This window comes from Ambystoma mexicanum, chromosome 4p (genome assembly GCF_040938575.1).
Source record: "Ambystoma mexicanum isolate Mex_15411 chromosome 4p, UKY_AmexF1_1, whole genome shotgun sequence".
NCBI lineage: Eukaryota > Metazoa > Chordata > Amphibia > Caudata > Ambystomatidae > Ambystoma > Ambystoma mexicanum.
Window position 1 is genome coordinate 1,112,605,711 of NC_090927.1, and position 18,522 is coordinate 1,112,624,232.

General features: G+C 47.4%; 1 protein-coding gene across 2 annotated transcripts in view; it reads left to right on the forward strand.

Annotated features, from left to right (window-relative positions):
* The window catches only part of RDH13 (retinol dehydrogenase 13), a 535,971-nt gene that overhangs the window by 268,454 nt on the left and 248,995 nt on the right, over positions 1-18,522 (forward strand). For both annotated transcript variants that reach the window (XM_069606703.1, XM_069606704.1), the window contains one exon: positions 4,512-4,724. In XM_069606703.1, the coding sequence (XP_069462804.1) occupies positions 4,512-4,724 (213 nt within the window). The remainder of the gene's footprint in view (positions 1-4,511; positions 4,725-18,522) is intronic.

Below are 18,522 nucleotides of genomic sequence, written 5' to 3' on the forward strand. Positions count from 1 at the left end.
ATTGAAATAGGCTAAGACAGCAACAGCAGTGCCCATAGGGATGAATAAGGTAAAGACAGCGATAGTAGTGAAGAATGTTGGAAAGAGAAGTGAGGCCGAGAATACAGAGACCTGAGTTGGTGACACAAGGAGGAAGCCTTAGACCGGTGAGGAGGGAAGTTTGTTAAGTTTCTCGTTGAGGAGTGTACCTTGAAGAGTGGGAGAGAGTGAGAGAGAGGTGGCAGAGAGAGTAGAACCCCGAAAGAACAAGGAGAATTTAAAGTGGTTAATTGATCCCTGTTGTCTACATGCCAGAACAATACATATTTAGCATGTTAGTGCGGGGATCAGTGGATACCTTGATGGGCAGGTTGGTGCGGAGTGCATATAATCTTGAAGCCACATTCAAAAATCGTACTATGGCATTGAAAGGCATGAAAAACTCAGACAAGGTATAGACAGCCCAACACAGCACATTTACAGTCATAGCAACGCAAGAAAAGGACATAACGTGGCAGAATTACCTGCTCTGCTCCCCATACTGATACCACTGGCCTATGCAGACCGCTCCTATTTCACTTTATCACTTTGCTACTTCTCCCCCTCTCTCTTTCCTTTTCCTTTTCCCTTTCCCATTTTATTTCCCCTCTCTGTCTCTGTCTGTCTTTCTCTCTTAGATACATTGTACACCATATAACAAATATTGGGAATTTGGCTGGTGATGGGAGGGGACAGTCTGAACACTACACTCATCACCACAGACAAAGTGCTAACGGCTTAGGAAGGAAGACCCTTTGGTTTATAGAGAGAGCTGCCTGAGATATGAAAACCCCAAGTGGTCATTTCACTTTCCTTAGTATGTTGGTTGGCAGGCTGAGACATGTCTCACTGTAGCTGGATCAGGTGCTGTGCTCAGTGGGCCTTCTGTGAATTTTCCCCATCAGGGCAAGGAACAGTGTTTGACAGGATATTGATACAGGAGCCACCATCCCTGATCCTTTTACATAGACGCCAACCACAGTGTCTCCAACAAGCCAAAACACCTTGGCACACATTGCACACAGCCGTAGGCCAAAATTGCCCGCCGCCCCCTTCTGTTATCCAACCCCTCTCCTTTTGCTGAGGCAGCATCAGAACTCCAGTTTTAGGGTGATGCTGAAAACCTGCATGGGTTTTTTCCACTGGAAGATCGATGAGATGAGGAGCAGGAAAGTTAAAAGGTGGAGTGTGTATTCCTCATAGTCCTCCACACAGCTGCATGCACCATCTCTTTGTCTAAAGGGGGTGCTTCAGCAGCTGGAAGGTGAATGGAAATATGGTGACAGTGAAAGAAAGAGGGTTTAGAGGTAGGATTAGCAGACCAACAACACTACAATATCAAATGTGCAGCATCTCATCTCCTTTGCACTGATCGCTGCCAGAGGCTATTTGTAAGCTCTGAGCAATAGCTAAAGAAAGATGAATGACAAAAGCTGGTATGCAATGTTTATTTAGTTTATGGGATTGTCCTTCCAAAGCTAAGGTGGGGCCTATCAGTGCTTGTCGTATGCAAAAGGTGTCAGCTGTCCACACAGGGTGTCAGTTTCTAAAACACAAAAACAAATAGATAACCAGCAATGTAAAACCATTGAGACCGATTGTGATTAAAATAAAGAAAATGCCATCTAGGTAATGTAAGGGTGCAGAAGTACGACACTGACACAAAGGTGGCATAGTGTTTGCTATAAACCTTTATTTGATTCAAAAGAAAAGGAAAAAACCTACCTATACCTAATGCTAAGAGAGGTTTCTGTGCCTCAAATAATAAACTAACGAGATTGCCAGAATGTACAAAATCATAAATGTCCACTGTTGTGTCAAGCCTATTTCCTTCCCTTACAATTTGGGTCCAAAAGAATAACTCCCTTCTTCTGGACATAGGATTTGAATGTTTCTTGAAAATGCATCAGGCACAATGTGGTTTCTCTTGAGGTTTCCAGTGTGAGGGGGAATGTCTTCCTTCCCCTCTCTCAATGTCGCACAGTACTAGGAGGAAATTATTCCCTTACCCTGGCTTCTTTCTCAGTGTCCAACAACACCACAGGGGAAGACTCCCTTCCCCTGGTTTCTTTGTGTCTCAGTGCCATTAGGTAATGACTCCCTTTCCCCCGGCTTCCTTCTCAGGTTTTCTTTGGCGTGGGGCCCAGACCCTGGTTGGCAGACCTGGTTCTCTCCTTCACCGCACCTCCTCAGAGGTATTCTTCCTTTCCTCTCCTTCCCCCAGAAACTCACTGTCTCTAGAGCGCTGGTTCTCCCTAGGCTGGACTACTGAAACCGCCTCTTCCTAAATCTGCCCGCTACTACTCTCTGCCCTCTGCAATTCTTCCAGAACAGGACTGCAAGACTTGTCCTTGGCCTCAAGCCCAGGGATCGTATCTCTCCAGCCCAGAAATCTCTTAACTGGCTCCCTGTGGCTGGAAGGATTAAGTTTAAGACCCTTTGGATTGTCCACAAGGCCTTCTGGGGCCTGGGTCCACAATACCTTCAACTCTCCCTTCGGAAGTACCTTCCTACTGGTGCTCTTCGCTCCTCCACCACCAACTCCCTCAGGGTCAGTCGCCTCTCCAAGCAACGAGTTGGGGATAGATCGCTTTCTTCGGCTGGTTCCTCCCTCTGGAACAGCCTCCCTGAAAATTGAGGAGAACCATCTTTGGTTCTGGAAGCACCTCAAGACCTTCCTCTTTGCTTCTGCCTTCTCTCTTCCTCTCCCCTGCAGATCTCTGTCTGTTTCGCACAGGGCACCTGGCTACCCTCTGATTTCGGGCCCAGATCCCTGCCTACCCAGCCCCACTCCCGCACTGCCTCCTGGCAACCCCTGCACTTGGGTCTGTATCTGTGACCCTACAGTCCCTTCTTGCACTTAATGACACCCATTGTTTGCGCCTTATTCTGGCACTTGCCACCTGCTGGCCGCACTACCTGTTGTTGATCACATGTTCAGCACTTTTCCACTCCCCCCTGCCTTTGCACTTCCCCTCCTCCTTCTCCCCTGCATTTGCACGTTCTCAATGTCATTGGGCCTAGTAAGATCGTTTTTTTGTTCCTCCCTTCCCTCGTCGCGCCCTGAAACACTTGTGTATGAGCGCAATATAAATAAAATATCATAATATACCAAGTACTGTGATGAAGAGGAGGGATGGTGCTTCTCTTGCTTCTTGAAATACCTTGTTCCCTATACTGCCAGATATTTATGTGATTTCTTCCCTTCCCCTGCTGCTCGCACGATAGACCTGGTTCACTATTCTGCCAGGTACTATCTATCACTCCACTCAGTGATTTGAAGCTTCTACTGCTTTCCGGGTCCCATACCCTCCTTTCTCTGCTTTCCCCAAGACTTTCTACTCATTACGTTCTTCTTAGCTCCCCTTTGCCCATTCGGTAATCTGCGTACCTTTTGACTTGGGTTCTGACCTCTCCTGGTCATTTGCGGTTGAGCGGGAGCTTCTTCCAGCTCTCTGGGACTTCTCGTCGTGTGCGGCGGTTCCATGGGCTACCTGTTTCTCTCGGTGGCAGAGTTCTCATTCTACGCTCTTCTCAAGCCTCAGGGACCCCAGAAGCTACACTCCGCCAGCTTGGCAAGTGGTCTTGCTACTCTGGATCAGCATCGGAGCATCCTGCTCCCGACTCAGTGTTCCAGTATGCTCTTATCCTTCCCGTTTCGTTCGTCTTCTCGTGGCTCCTCCTGGCAGGGCTTGAACACCTACTTGGTCCGTTTTTTCTCTTTATATTATGGATACCAATAGGTTGTCCGTATTGACTAGTGCGTTCCTGTTGGTTTCACGGGGTGCTCTTCAGAACTCCACACTTCTTCATCTCAGTAAAAATATTGTTGTTTTCTACTGGGTTACTGGTGTCGTTCTTCATCTCAGTTTTGTTAGAGGATTCACATGGGTAGTCCTTACACTTCCTCGTCTCAGTACAAGGCTGCGAGGTGGAATGGTCTTCCTTACACATGTAGATGGAGGTATGTGGGACTAGGTTACCCTGCATAGTATAAGAGGGTGAGGAAGGTTGTAAAGGGGTGGATGGATACAGCGTTCTCCCTAACAGAGCGTCTCTCGTCTCATAAGGAGTTTCCCTCCCCGTGTGAGCCTCCTGCGATGTATCACCCTCAGGTGGACTATTGGACTGTTGCCACACCACCCTGGCTCCATGGGAAGGCCCCCTCCTATGGGATAAAGGAGGACATCTAAGGATTTGTTACAGTAAGCACAAACACAATACATACTGAAACTGACACTTGCTATTTGATGAAGATTGTAACTATCATAATCTTGTGTGGACATGGTATATTGCCTGTGTGGTTACATGCACAAAGAGTCCTTGCATGGACCGTGTTTTGATTGGAAAGCAATAACACAGCAGTTATGTTTATTGCTGATTGGTAGCCATGGTTATTCCCGACACATCAATACTCTTAATGTATAAATAATAAACACATACATTATAGCTTACATTTAACAACACAACTTTTTTTCTTCCTTGTCACCTAGGCCATTTTCTGCTGACAAATTTACTTCTTGAAAAGATGAAAAACTCTGGACACTCCCGTATCATTAATGTCTCCTCGCTCGCTCACATTGCGGGAGAAATCGATTTGGACGATCTAAATTGGGAGAAGAAAAAGTATGACACAAAAGCAGCGTACTGCCAAAGTAAACTTGCAAATGTATTATTTACCAAGGAGCTATCAAAACGTTTGAAAGGTGAGTAACAAAGCAGTACTGCTATAACGACAGTGATATTTATTGAAACTATATTTATTTTTTCATTTTATTGCATTTTGTAGAAGAAAATTGCAGATTTTCATAGAAAACAGTTGTTTTCCAATATAGGAGAAGAAATGCAGGCACACTATCCAGGATATAATGGCACTGATTTCATGTTTTGAGGCAAATGTAGCAATATTGACAAATGTAAATTATAGGGTAATTCTGTTTTTAAAAAAAACGTCTTTATTTCACTTTCATTAACTAAACAATGGTATACAGAACACATATTTAAATGAGGCAATCAATAAAGGTGCATTTTCTTTCAAGAAGTATTAGGAATGCTTTACAGGCTTCCAGAACACTTGGTACTCCCTACCAACCACTCTGTACACAACTGGAGTGATGATAATAACTTTAGTTAGCATGCACGCCTCATTCCCTGCCTTATGCACGACGCAGGTCATTCATAGTCCAGGACTCACAAGAAGGGTGTTATCTGTTACAGAGTAAGTTAGAAATTTTGTTTAGCCTCTATAATTGAGAAAATATCAGCCGAGCTTGTGCTGAAACATTGTGTCATCTAGGGTTTAAGCATGGTGTACGTGAATCCAGAATCTCTCCTGCTGCACTGTCCAGCGATTATTGCAGAACGGAATGGCTTAAAGAAAATCTTGCTCAGCCCCTAGCCTATTTCCGATGCTGCAGAGGGAGGAATCCATTCCCTCAGCTGCCGATTCAATCGGGTCACCACCCACATCCATGTATCCATAGCATACCGTCTTCTACCATGCCATAGGAACCCTATGCTTGGAAAGCACCACCCCAAGGTTAATCATTTAGATTGCAATTCGTATTTCTTCTTGTTTGGCAAAGTTTGATCAAAGCCTCAGTCTGCTAACAACAAAATTCTCTCAGGTCTGCAACATTGGCTTTCAAGAAACATGCCACCTTGCTACACCTCCACCAAATATGAATAAAGTCTACTTAATTAAACCCTCACCTACAATACGCCATACCTGTTCATTTTAGCAAACGCTGCCAGTGTAGTGTAGGCCATCATTAAGGGATTAACTTGAAGCAGCTGTTGCTGGACACGTTCCTGTGTTCTCACGCTCTTTGCCCTTCCCTATTAGTTAAGTGGGCTACCAAATCCTCCTCCTATTTATATCTACTTTTATTAAGAAATGTGCTTGGTGGGGCAAACCTGTCGTATATGAAGTCTAGCTATGTCTGCCCTCCGCTATAATGTCCCAAAGTGTCACAGTCACAGCATGTTCCTCCAGAATCTGTGGGAACCCAGGTCATGCCTCTCTCACTCCTGCTACCAACATCAAACAAGCTAAGGCATTCACCATACTCTCATGCCATGAAGCAGTTCATTTCTGAAATGTCACAAACCTTCTCTCAATATACAGCTGCACCAGGGTCACTAGCACCCTGGCGAAGCTGAACCCAGAGGACGGGACTGCCTTTAAAAAGAAAATAACCTCAAGCCGGGACTGAACTTGACAATATTGTTCCTGTAGTAGTAAATGGTGCCAGTGGTCTTTCATCTTCAGCCCTTGACATTGATGGAATACTAAGCAAGGTATTGAGATGAATCGTGTTCTGAATCACTATTGTAATCTGATCAAAGTGCTTTGGAAAGTACCACCAGTTGCAATGTGATTGTTCTAAAATACGTCCTGAAATCTGAAACTCCAAGGCCCCATAGATCATATGGCATCGTTAGAAATGCCAGGACTAATCTGGGTGCCCCCACTCAATAAATGCCTAGACATTAGGCAATCTAAATTCTTGAAAATCCTTTGGTAGTCTGCCTGAGCATTGCCAAGAAGATACAGAAACCTAGACATCAAACTTATTTTGGCTGCAGCCCTTCTTGCTATTGTGGACATAGGGAATTTGAGCCATAAGCTATGCGATTGTTTTTTTTAAAGACTCAAAATACTCTAAATTTTGCTTATACATGATATCAAAGTCACAGCTGATGTGTACCTCTAAGCACCTAATCGCATGCCCCTTTCAATATGCAGGTGATTCAAGCCCCTACAAATTCAACTCCAATAAAAGGGTATGATGTCGATTTAGCTCTACCTAAATCATCTCTAGGATGGAGATTCTGCCAAATTTGTTAATTGTATCACTCACCTCCAATTGCTGCACAACCATATCTCGGATCCACAATAATATATCATCCATATATATCGATATAGTGTGCAGTGCCCCTCTTTGAGCAAAACCGGCACATTTCTAAGCTATGTAGGCCCGTTGTTCAATCACCAGTGTGCAAATAACGAGGAGAGGTCCACCCTTGCCTTGCACCCCTCTGTACCAATCATTTGTTGTAGACAATGCCATTGGTTCGAAACCTGTTGCTTGGTGTATCATTGTCTAGGAATATCCAAAACAGAAAGGAGGCCTACGACCAAGCTTGTTCAAAAGAATCAGCATAAACTGGCAATGGATCATGCTATTTGCCTTACAAGTATCCAAGCTGGCTAAAGCCAATGGCTCCTGTCAATCAGTACCAGCAAACAATAACACCAGTCATAAAAACACACCTCTTGCCTTACACAGCTGTGAAGATTTTGGCACTCTTGGGGGTTCATAGGATTTCCATCACCCAATCAAAGTGAGATGAGGCATGCTCCTAATCCTGCTTGCATGCCTCTCTTTTTTCATGGCAAAGTCTAATATCCAAATGCTGTTCCAAAGTCAAAATACTTTTATAAACTCAGGTTGACACATGCTAAGAGCAGTTTAGTTTCCTCCACAGACTCACAGTACTGAATCTAAATTTCCTGAATGTCTTACCTCTGTGTGGTACTGGATATTCTCAAATTAAAAAAAAATTGAATGTTGTCTGCCCAAACCTTTTTATAAGTGAACTGGGGTACTTGTGAGGCACTTCTCAGAGCCCCTTGTCAACATATAGTTTATATTTTGAGGACCTTTTTTCCCCCATATCCTAAACTAGAAGAAGAGTGGCTTTAAAGATGCCATCAGCCATATGAACGTAACTCCCAGCTTCTCCCGTGTCAGGAGCAAAGAGCTGTTTACTGAACCTGAAGGAGTGCCTTATTTAAATGACACTTTCCCCAAGGACCAGTGTATCACTATTCTGGTGTCCACTTAGCTGGCTCCCCTGAAGTGCGCTGGCAGCTGCTGTGGCTCAATGAGCTTTAATGGAGCCTAAAGCAGAGATGACCCCATTCAACTGTTAAAAAGGAAGAACCTACTTTTGTTCCTGCTATTAGTATAGCCATATTCTTTCCATTTGCCTTTTCTAGGTTCCGGATATACATTGAATACCGAAATAGTAAACTGAGTGAACTATCCTCAGCAATGGCTTTTAGTTTCAAGTTAGTTTCACGTTATTTGGGGATCTCATTAATATCAGTTTGGTTTTAGCACTATTGATAGTTAAACACTTATGCATGCAGTGTTCCTGGAAACCTGCCGACAACTTGATGAACCTGTTCCCAGTGTGTGAAATGTGACAATCCTCCAGCTCGTGTCATTTCTCCACAGGGGAAAAGGCCTCTCCATGAGGGTAGGGAGGTGAGGCCCCTAACCAATAGTCCCCCTAGGGGTTGTAAAATGCGGAGGATCTCATGGAGAGATACTCTTCTCCTGGGGATAAGGACTCAATTGGGAGGCACAGCCCCTTTAAACCCCAACCCGGTAGGCTGACGATAGTACCTGAACCTCATGGGTCTAAACTCATGTCCAAAACCATGTGTTATTGTGAAACATTGAACCATACTGATGCTTTTGGTACTAAGACGAAGGAGCACTTGAGAAAGATGCAAATGATAGGGAAAATTACCGGAACAGCTGTAGTTAGTGGAATGGACATTACATCAGGGCGGGCCCTACTATATCAGGGCATCAGAAACAAACGAAGGTGGAAGGGTACGAGGAAGGGTACCAGGAAGAGTACCAAGGAGAGTACCGTAGAGAGAAGACGAGACGGAGAAAGCAGTCGAGGTGGAGAAAAGTCGAGAACCAGAGAGAGATAGAAGCCGCAAGAACACCCGAGAGCAGGTTAGAGGCGCCCAAGCTCGCGACGTGGAGGGTGTGGTTCAAGGGAACGCACAAGGATGTCTTGCAGGCCGACAGGGTGTTGATTGTGGAGAGAGTAGAAACAAAGAAGAGGGTAGGCGTCCCTGCTTGAAGGCAGAATGCCAAACATTTTACAGTTGGTACGTAGTGGCCGGTGGGTGAGAGTCGGGTTGAGCAAGAGGAGGAGTGGCAGAACATCCCGGTTAACCAGAAGTAAATTGTCAATAAGACGCTTGGAAAGCGTCACACCGTTAGCCGAACTTGGGCCCTGCGGAGTGACTGAGATTGGGTTTGTGGTGGCGTGACCTGTAGTTGAGGGGACAGGGCAGTCCAACAACTAGGCCAAAACCGCTAATCCTACTCGTTTGCACAGCCAGTTAGACAGACCTGAAAAATATCCAGAGAGGTGGGGTCTGGACGTTCTATACAGGGAAGGAAGCTCATGTGCCTGGTCTCCTTCTCGACAACCAGATGTGCAGGGCTCAGGAAGCGAGCCATGACAAGTGGACAAATGCGATTGGCCATCACGAAAACCCAGGCCGAACTGTTGAAAACTCCTGACACCAAGTACCAGGTAACTGTGCTAAAGTCCGGGAGAGGGACAAGCATTAGCCCAAGAGAACCCCATAGGACATTAGTGATACCAGGCGGTTGTAAAGAACTGTTTGCTGAACACGTACAAAGATTAAGAACAGTACAAAGCTAACCCTCACCTTGGTAGTTGTGATGAAAGTCTGTCAGTACTGCTCTGGAAACCTGATGGCCCTTGAACTGTATTCAACAGGTTACCTTACAAGTACAGTCCAAAGAAACCAAAACCTGTCAATGGGGCTTCAGGAGCATCCTTGGCACGAACAGAGTTCTCAGGAGGGCAATTGTTGATAGAGACTGAGAGGTCCTGCTGGACACCCCACAGAATCATCCATGGCTGGTCTATCAAGCCAAAACCCCAATCATCCTCTGTAATCAGCCTGCTACCCACACTGACTCGTCAACACCAGATCCTGCCAAGAGTCGTGTCTTTTTTAGTCATGACCTTAACCTTGCCTTCCTCAAGAGAAGAAGAAAAAAAGGTTGTCGTTGTCATTTGCTTTTTGGTTGTAAAAACCAAGGGAAGCGATAATCCTTTGAGACTGTAAACCATATAGAAATAGAGAAAACCGTAAACCATTTTGTGATACGGTTCCCAGGTCAATTCCACAAATAAAGGATACTGGAAAGTCAAGAGGGACTCCAGGAACGGCTTCATTGTCCCAGTGGGGGTGGCGCAAGATAGGTGGAAAACAGAGATTGTGAAAACGCCACAAGGGAACTGCAAACCTTGTTAAGAACTGTGAAAGACATTGGGGAATCAGCTCTGAGAAAGGAGTCATTTGATTTTCTGTTGGGTTATGGAGACCACAAACCTTTATTGTACTTTTTCTTTAAACAACCCACAAGGCGTTTGGACCCTTTACATCTAGAAGGGAGTAATTCTCCTGGATTAAAAACAGTAGCTGGACATTATGGTGTTTTGTTATAGTGACAGGGATAGTGTAGGAGCATTTGTGACTGGGACGGTGCCTTTTGTTTTGACACACACAGACTTCCTGACAAGCAACCAAGTTCCTTTAGTTTAGGTAGGGAAATCACCTTAGCATTCAGGATAGATAGGTTTGGTTTTTCATTTAATAACATTCTATAGCAACCACTATGGCACCACTTGGTCAGTCTCTTCATTCTTTGCCACCACAGAAAGTTATTTGCTGTCATCTACAAAGAAGAACAGATGGGCACTATTAAAACCCATTGACCTCCCCTTCTGGAGGATCCTGTCCAGCAATACAAATAACCTTTTCTGATTGAATTAAGTAGTTATCTGTAGATGCATGATTCATGTATACCAGTTTGGCAATCACTTGAACCAGCCATACCTTGCAAAGAAATTGGTGTAGACATTTATTTATTTTTAAACTTTATTTGAGTCTGGCAAGCACATATCAATCCAAAACAAACAATATCTGTTTGGCAGTACAAACAATGCTATGCAAGTCACAATGTCTACATACATCAGTTCCTGTCCGGAAGGCGTCCACCACCCTGGTGCAGCTACACAGTTAGTCTTTGACCAGGAATGCTCTAAACTCTCCCAATATATCTCAGGGATGTGATGTTGTTGACTTGCACGTATGTATCCTCACATTAATTGACTCGTGTCAGCTCTCTCAGCCATTCTTGGCCGGCAGGTGGTGGGTCTTGCACTTTACCAAAATACAACGCTTAGCGACCATACACCCCACATTCAAAAAGTGTCTCAATCTCCTTTATGGGATATCGCACCACACCCCAAACAGTGCACTCATTGGTGACCTCTCCAGGTGCCTTCCAACCACCCCAGACCCTTTCCCAAAAGTGCCACAATTCTAGACAATTCCACAGCATGTGTGCATACCCAGCGTCAATTTCCCCACACCTCGGGCAAAAGCCTGCGTAGTCAGGGTATATTCTCTTCATCCAACGGCGTATATAGTGTAGCATGTGAAGAATTTTTTATTGGGTCAGCTTCATTCTCATGTTCATGGACACCGACTTAATGAACGGACACATAGCCGCCCATTGCCCGTCAGTAATACTAATGTCCATTTCCGCTGCCCATTTCTACCCGGCGGTGTCTAATCTATATGAGGTCTTATCCGGTATTCCTCTATATAGAGTGGCCAGCACATGCCGGCACCTGTAAGAATAGGATATGAGGACGAGTAGCCAATTTTCTGGAGGTTATAACGAGTAGCACTCCCACCATTTTTGCACTGCAACCTGTAAAACTGTAGCAGTTCTGTTAGTGTGCCCTTGTGTCCCTCCTTCCAAGTCAGCGGCGTCAGAAACATCCCCTCGGGGAACAGGTCCCCACTGTATGGTAGCCGAAGGCTGCCCACTGTGCCTTCAGCGCTGTATCCGACATAGGGGAGAGGCCGGGAAACTTCCACAATGGGACGCAATTGCACCAATTTTCACAAAGATTGCCCTCCAGTCCGCTAGTGTTGTCTGCTCCGGATCGAACAGACACTCATCTGTATAAGTGATATCAAGAATCAGCGTTCTCATGTCCAAGTTCCCTGCCACCTCCCTTTCCAGCTTAATGTGCGGAGGGGCCTCCTCCGCTCCGTACCAATGGGTCGCAAACTGTGCCTGAGCCGCCAGCCAATATACCTCCATGTTTGGGTTAGTGAACCCACCCTTACTGTACGTCTGAGCCATATCTGTCCAATTTTTACGTAATGCGCCCGCATGCCAGAGAATGCAGGACATGTCCTTGTGGAGTTCCGTAAAGTACTGCTTACCAGGCCACATTGGCAGATTTGCAAAAGTGTATAGAAATTTGAGGACCAATATCATTTTGATCAGTACCAGTCTACCTGCCAAGGACATAGGGACCCGTGCCCAAGTTGACATTTTCCCCTGCACAAATGCCACTAGGGGGGTCATTCCGAGGTTGGAGGTAAGGGATGAACGATGCCGGTAAAGGATTACCGGCATCGCTTACCGCTCCGGGCTATTCCGACCAGCCAAACCGCTATTAGCGGCATCGTAAATAACGGTGCCTCTAATAGCGGCATGGGCACGGGCACGCAGGCCATCATACCGGCAATAGCGGCATGCCGTAAACTGGAGGAGATCACAAGTGAAGCGGACATGCAAATACCGGCATCATGAAGGCGTTAAAAGTGGTTTCCGACATGCCATAAATACTGGCATCTCTGACCAACCGTAAAATGCCATGTGCAATGTTCCCAACTGCCACAGGTACACACCATCAGCACAGGTAGAGGTAGAGGCAATGGAGGCAATGGAGTCTGGGCCTGACCAAAAGGAGCACACCCAGACACCACACCTCTTTCCACACCAAGATCAATCCAATAGTAGCATGAACACTTCAGCTGGAGGACATGCATGCATTGCAACACAAGCAACAACACCAACACCAACAGCAGGCACCACACAGGAGACACAGCAGGAGAAGGAGGGTGAGACAGGCCCAGCATGCCCCACCAGTACAGCTAGCGTAACCACGCATGCAGCCCCTAATCCCAAACATCATATCCAGTCCCTCCAACCCAACCCCGCCGCACAACCACACCCTGTACCGTCTGGACCGGGACACCATCAACACCATTGTGGACATGTTACACAATTGTCAGCCTTATTGAAATACGCACCGCCATCCCCCCTCTACTGAAGGTAGTGTTGGTGCTCCACTTCCTTTCCACAGCCACCTACCAGCACACAGTGTGGTACATGCATGGCATATCATCACCCTCATTCACTTGCATCCTGAATCAAGTGCTGGAGGCCCTCCTCAAGCACACAACGGAATACATATCCCTACCACGGACTCCCCAGGAGATTCTTGAAACAAAAGGTTGCCTCCATGCCATGGAGGTGGTTTACCGCAATCGCAAACTAAACCACTACATACAAGTGCAGATGGAAGGCGACGCAAGCAAGATCATCACACATTGTTGTGCCCGATATCCCGGATCAACCACAGGAATGCTGCCTGTCTTCATGGGTAAAATCAGCGCAGAATGCCTAACATTCCAGAGCCTACTGCCAACGCTCTCCATCAGAAAATCCTACAGAACACAACACATCACTAAATGTACACAAACACAGCTGTATGCGTACACAATGCATGAGCTACAATATGGCAGAGCACACAGTGTATCATCTTGAAGATGCAACCCACACCATTATTCCATGTCACAGGACACATTGAGGGCCTAAAAATGGCGTCCATACAACCAGGGACATGTGCATGTGACCAACTTTAATCTGCCAACATGTGTGACTAGTACAGCTGTCGATCATCAATCGACTGACATATAGCTTTTAATGCCTCCCATGCAGGTGACAGTGGCTATCCCTTGATGCCGTGGCTCATCACCCCTGATGCCGTGGCTCATCACCCCTGTCTGAAACACACAGAACTGGCATGAGGCGGACTACAATCGATCCCACACCCTTACCCGTGTGGTCATTGACCAGACCTTTGGCCTGTTCAATGCATTGTTTTGCTGTCTTAGGCCGTCAGGTGGGGCACTCCTCTACAGGCATGAGAAGGTGGCCAAGACCATCATGGCATGTGTTATGCTGCCCAACATGTTTATCCAACTCAACGTGCCCCTGACATTGAACTGCTACCACCGGGTGATGATGAAGGGGATGAAGAAGAAGTGGCTGCACATCATTGCGGTGCCGAGGCACAGGTGGGACGTGCTGTGCGTCAGTCAGTGATTGCACAATATTACTGACAGACATGGCTGCAGAGGGTGACATGATATTCTGACAGAGGCCACTGGGTGTGTGGGTACATGCACACTATGCACTGTATATGAATAAATGACACATGCGCAATGATGAATGTCCACTCAGGTCTTGCTTTTGACACAGCGGGTGTATTAAATATAACAATGATAACGATAGTGCAAAAACCCTCCACCACCCTCACCCCCTCCCTCCACAACTCCCCCACACACCCTCACCCCCTCCCCCTACCCCCACAACTCCCCCACACATGTTCCATCAAGTCTCCAATGCCTACATGAGGCTGCCCAGACTGTCAATTCGCACTCCCTGGACCAGGTGGCGGCATGTCTTGCCGGCGCAGGGTGCGTGCTGACCTGCGGAGCGGGCTCGTCTGGGTCGAGCTAGACGATGACGTGTGTGGCCGCCTGCTTGAATTGGGTAACCGGACGCCATGCCTCCATGGCATCAACTATGCGGCTTAGTACCTGGCGGAGGGCGGAGAACTCCTCGCAGAGGTGGCTAGTGCTTTGGGCAAATATTTTGCCCATGGAGGCGGTGTTCTCAGAGATGTACCTGCTTAGATAGGCGATGTTCTCCCGCCACTCCTGCCTAGCCAGTGCATTGTCCTCAACATGTCCTCCCATGGGGTCCGCTTTATGGGTGAGCTGGGACCTCCTCCTGTTGCCATTGCCTGGCTCCTGTTGACAGAGAGTATTTTTCTGTATGAGTCGCAAGTCGTCCCAGCGCTAACAGCAGTCTTTGGTGGTGCGTGGGGTGTTTCCAACAGCACTAACTTTCTGTGCAACAAGTGCCGAGATCTCCTTTTTTTAAGATGGGCTGCAGTGTCCCGGCTAGCATCTCCAACTCATCCTCATTGAATCTCTCCTTGCGCTGGCGGGCAGCTCCCTTCTTAAGGGCCTTGGGCATTGTGGTGTGTTTGGAGAAGGTTTTCTGACAAACAGCAGAGTGCCACAGGTCCTGTGTGGTGAGGATGGCAATGGATTGTGTTTTTTTTTAACTTGTTTATTTTTTAGCAGAACACAGGAAAACATTACATTACAATCCTTTGACATGTATCACATTTCAAGTCATATTTATCATCTCCTAAATGTCTGTCCCTTCCCCCCCCCTTCAGTTGCCTTCTAGATCTTGCTCCTCCGCTGATTGCGTGAGGTCCCCATCCCCAGCTCGTTGGGCATTCATCACTGAGCGCGGTTTGTATGTTAGGGCTGGGAAGCGCTGGTCATAGTCTATCACCAGCGCCCAAATGTTTGTGAAGCGGTGAAGGTGGCCTCTATTTGCTGCCATGATTTTTTCCGCTATGAAGATGTCCCAAAGCTTCAGCCACCATAAGATCAGCAGGGGGCCCTCCGGGGACTTCCAAGTCCGGGCCACTGTGATTTTTGCAGCTAAGAGCAATTGTGTTATGAGAGTCGCCTGCTTGCCGGATCCCAGATAAATGCCCGGGATCGGGATCCCCAGTAGAATTGTTTCCAGCTCCAGCGGTAACGTGGTCTGAGTAATGTCTGCAATGGTAGCTATGCACTGGGACCAGAAGTTCGTCACCACTGGGCATGTCCACCACATATGTAGGTAGGAGCCCACCATGCCGCAACGGCGCCAGCATAGCGGGCTCAGGGATTGATTGCAATGATGTAGTCGAAGGGGTGGGTAATACCATCTCAGCAGGATTTTGTGTGCGCATTCCCGATTCGTCACGCAGAAAGACGACGAGTGCGTCCGCGCCCAAATATCAGTCCATGATTGGTCTTGAATCGGGTGTCCCAGCTCCGTTTCCCACTGTGTCATAAAAGTCGCTTTAGCAGCGAGCAAGTCCGTCTGTAATTTGTATAGCGTCGTAATCCGCCCTCGGCTCGGTGGGTCCGTGGCCGTTAACTCGAGGGCGTCTAGTTCTCGCGTGGCTGCCATGCGGGTCTGGGGATGCGAACACCAATGTCTAAGTTGGATATACGAGAATCTATCGGCCTCAGTTAGGTTGAAGGTGCTTTTGCATTGGGCGAACGTCAGTGGCTGAGGACCTTCGAATAGCTGGCTTAAGGAATCGAGGCCCCCGGCGATCCAGTTTTTGAAGTTCGCGGGAGTGGCCCCAGGTGAGAAGGCCGGGTTGTGAAACACTGGGGCGGCTGGGCTCAGGTCTCTCGGGATGCCCCTGGCTTTGCGTGCCCAGTCCCATGCCTTTAGAGTCTGTTCAGTCGACGAAAGGAGGGATGGCCATGTCCGTCACAATGAGGCTGGGAGGTGCAACAGGAAGCGGAGGGGAAGAGGTAATCGGGACTGTTCTATGTCCATCCATTTGGGGCGCCCTGACGCGATGGTCCAGGCTCTGGTATGGGCTATTTGCGCCGCTATCTGATATCTATGAAGGTTGGGGACCCCGAGGCCTCCCTGGATTGGAGTGCATAGCATGGTTCTCTGTGGGATATGTGACCTCTTCCCCCTCCAAATGAAGCTAAACATCTTTCTCTGCAGCCGCTGAAGCGGGGGGCGGGATTATAGTGGGGAGAGCAGAGCAGGCGTAAAGGAAACGTGGTAAGAGGTTCATTTTACAGGCCGCAATGCGGCCTATTAACGAAATTTCCTGTGAGAGCCAGCGATCCAGATCCTTTTCCAGGGTCTTGAACAGAGTCGGGAAGTTCATCCGGTAGGTGTCTTCAGGGCAGGCAGGGATCTGGACCCCAAGGTAGGGGATAGACTTCTCACTTAATGGAATCGAGCAGTGGGCACTGAAGGACTCCCTCTCTCCCCTTTCCAAGCCTATTCCCAAGGCTGCTGATTTCGCATAGTTGATGGAGAATCCTGAGATCCCTCCAAATCTGTGGATTTCTGCCAGGGCGGCTCTCATGGATTGTGTTTTTAAAGATCGCTGCTGTGCTCCTTCCCGTTCCTGTGCGATGACACTACTTCCGGTTCCGCTTATTTATGGTGACTAATGCCACATTGGTTCATGCCGGTAGTGCTATCTGCGCTATGCATGATGCCGCTAAGGGCATTTTTCGTGGCTTTAACGTCATGGCGGTAATGCCCTTACCGGCATGGCGCAAAGCTCGTGGCCGCGATGTCGTAATAGTCCTCTATTAACGGACTAATAACTGCACGGAGACGCTAAGGACCGTTACGTACCTCCAAACTTGGAATGACCCTCTAGGTCATCATAGTTGTTAGTCAACAGTGTGTTTCTCCCCCTGGAGACCGTAACTCCCAAGTATTTTAGCTGATCTGGTGCCCATTTCAGTGGGACTGCTACCCGGGGACAGGGTGTACCATCAGTTAAGGGCAACATCTTTGATTTCCCATAGTTCACTGTGAACCCAGAGTAACCACCAATGCGATGGGGGTCCAGATTATCCTGCGGATCCTAGAGCAACACTATTTACGGCTGCCCTGCTATTCGAATTCCCCACCCTTTGTGTCGGTGCCTGATAAGATCTGCCATAGGTTCAATCACCAGTACAAAGAGAAGGGGCGATAATGGGAAGCCCTGGCGTGTCCCTCTACAGAGCTCAAACAAAGTTGATTGTGTTGCATTAGTCCAGACCATGGCCGTGGGTTCCATATACAAGAGTTTAACATAGCTAATCAAGTTTTCACCCAGTCCACATCTCCAGAGAACTGCAAACAAAAATTTCCTTGACACCATGTTGAACGCCTTTTGGGCATCTAATGCCACAGCCACCTCCCTAGAAGTGGGAGCTATGCAGCCCATGATATTAAATAGCCGCCTAAGGTTGAGGGATGCCGATCTACCTGGGACAAATCCAGCCTGATCATGGTGCACTAGCAACAGCATCAGCCGGTTAGCTATGACCTTGGCATACACCTTGGTGTCTATATTCATAAGGGACAGTGGCCTATAGGAGCTACAATCCTCGCTGCGCTTTCTCGGTTTCAGAAGTCCAATTAAAATTGCTTCCCAGAGTGATTGCAGGAGTCGAGCCACCTGCACTGAGTCCTCCCACACCCTCAACAGATGCGTGCCAAAAGAGCCCCATATTCCCTGTAGAACTCTGCGGTGAGTACATCTGAGCCAGGCGCCTTGTTTCTCGGCGGGTTCTTTATCACTTGCATTATTTCCTCTACCTTAAACTGCCCATTGATTTGGCACCTGCCGTTATCTGAAATAATCGACATAGTGATAGAATCTAATAGTTCGTAGAGACCCGCTTCCTCACCCACCCTTTGTTCCTGATAGAGCGCCTCATAAAACCTTAGAAAGATGTCACTCATACCCTGACCTGAATAGTGCATCTACTGGTGTTCATCCCGTACACCCACTATGTGATTCAGACCTCCCTCCATTCGTACCAGGTTAGACAGCACCCTACCCGGCCTCACACCTTCCCTGTAACGCCTGACTGCTGCAGGCTTTCCAAAATATTTCACTTCCCTGTCTGCATGTCGCCGGAATTCCTCCATTTGA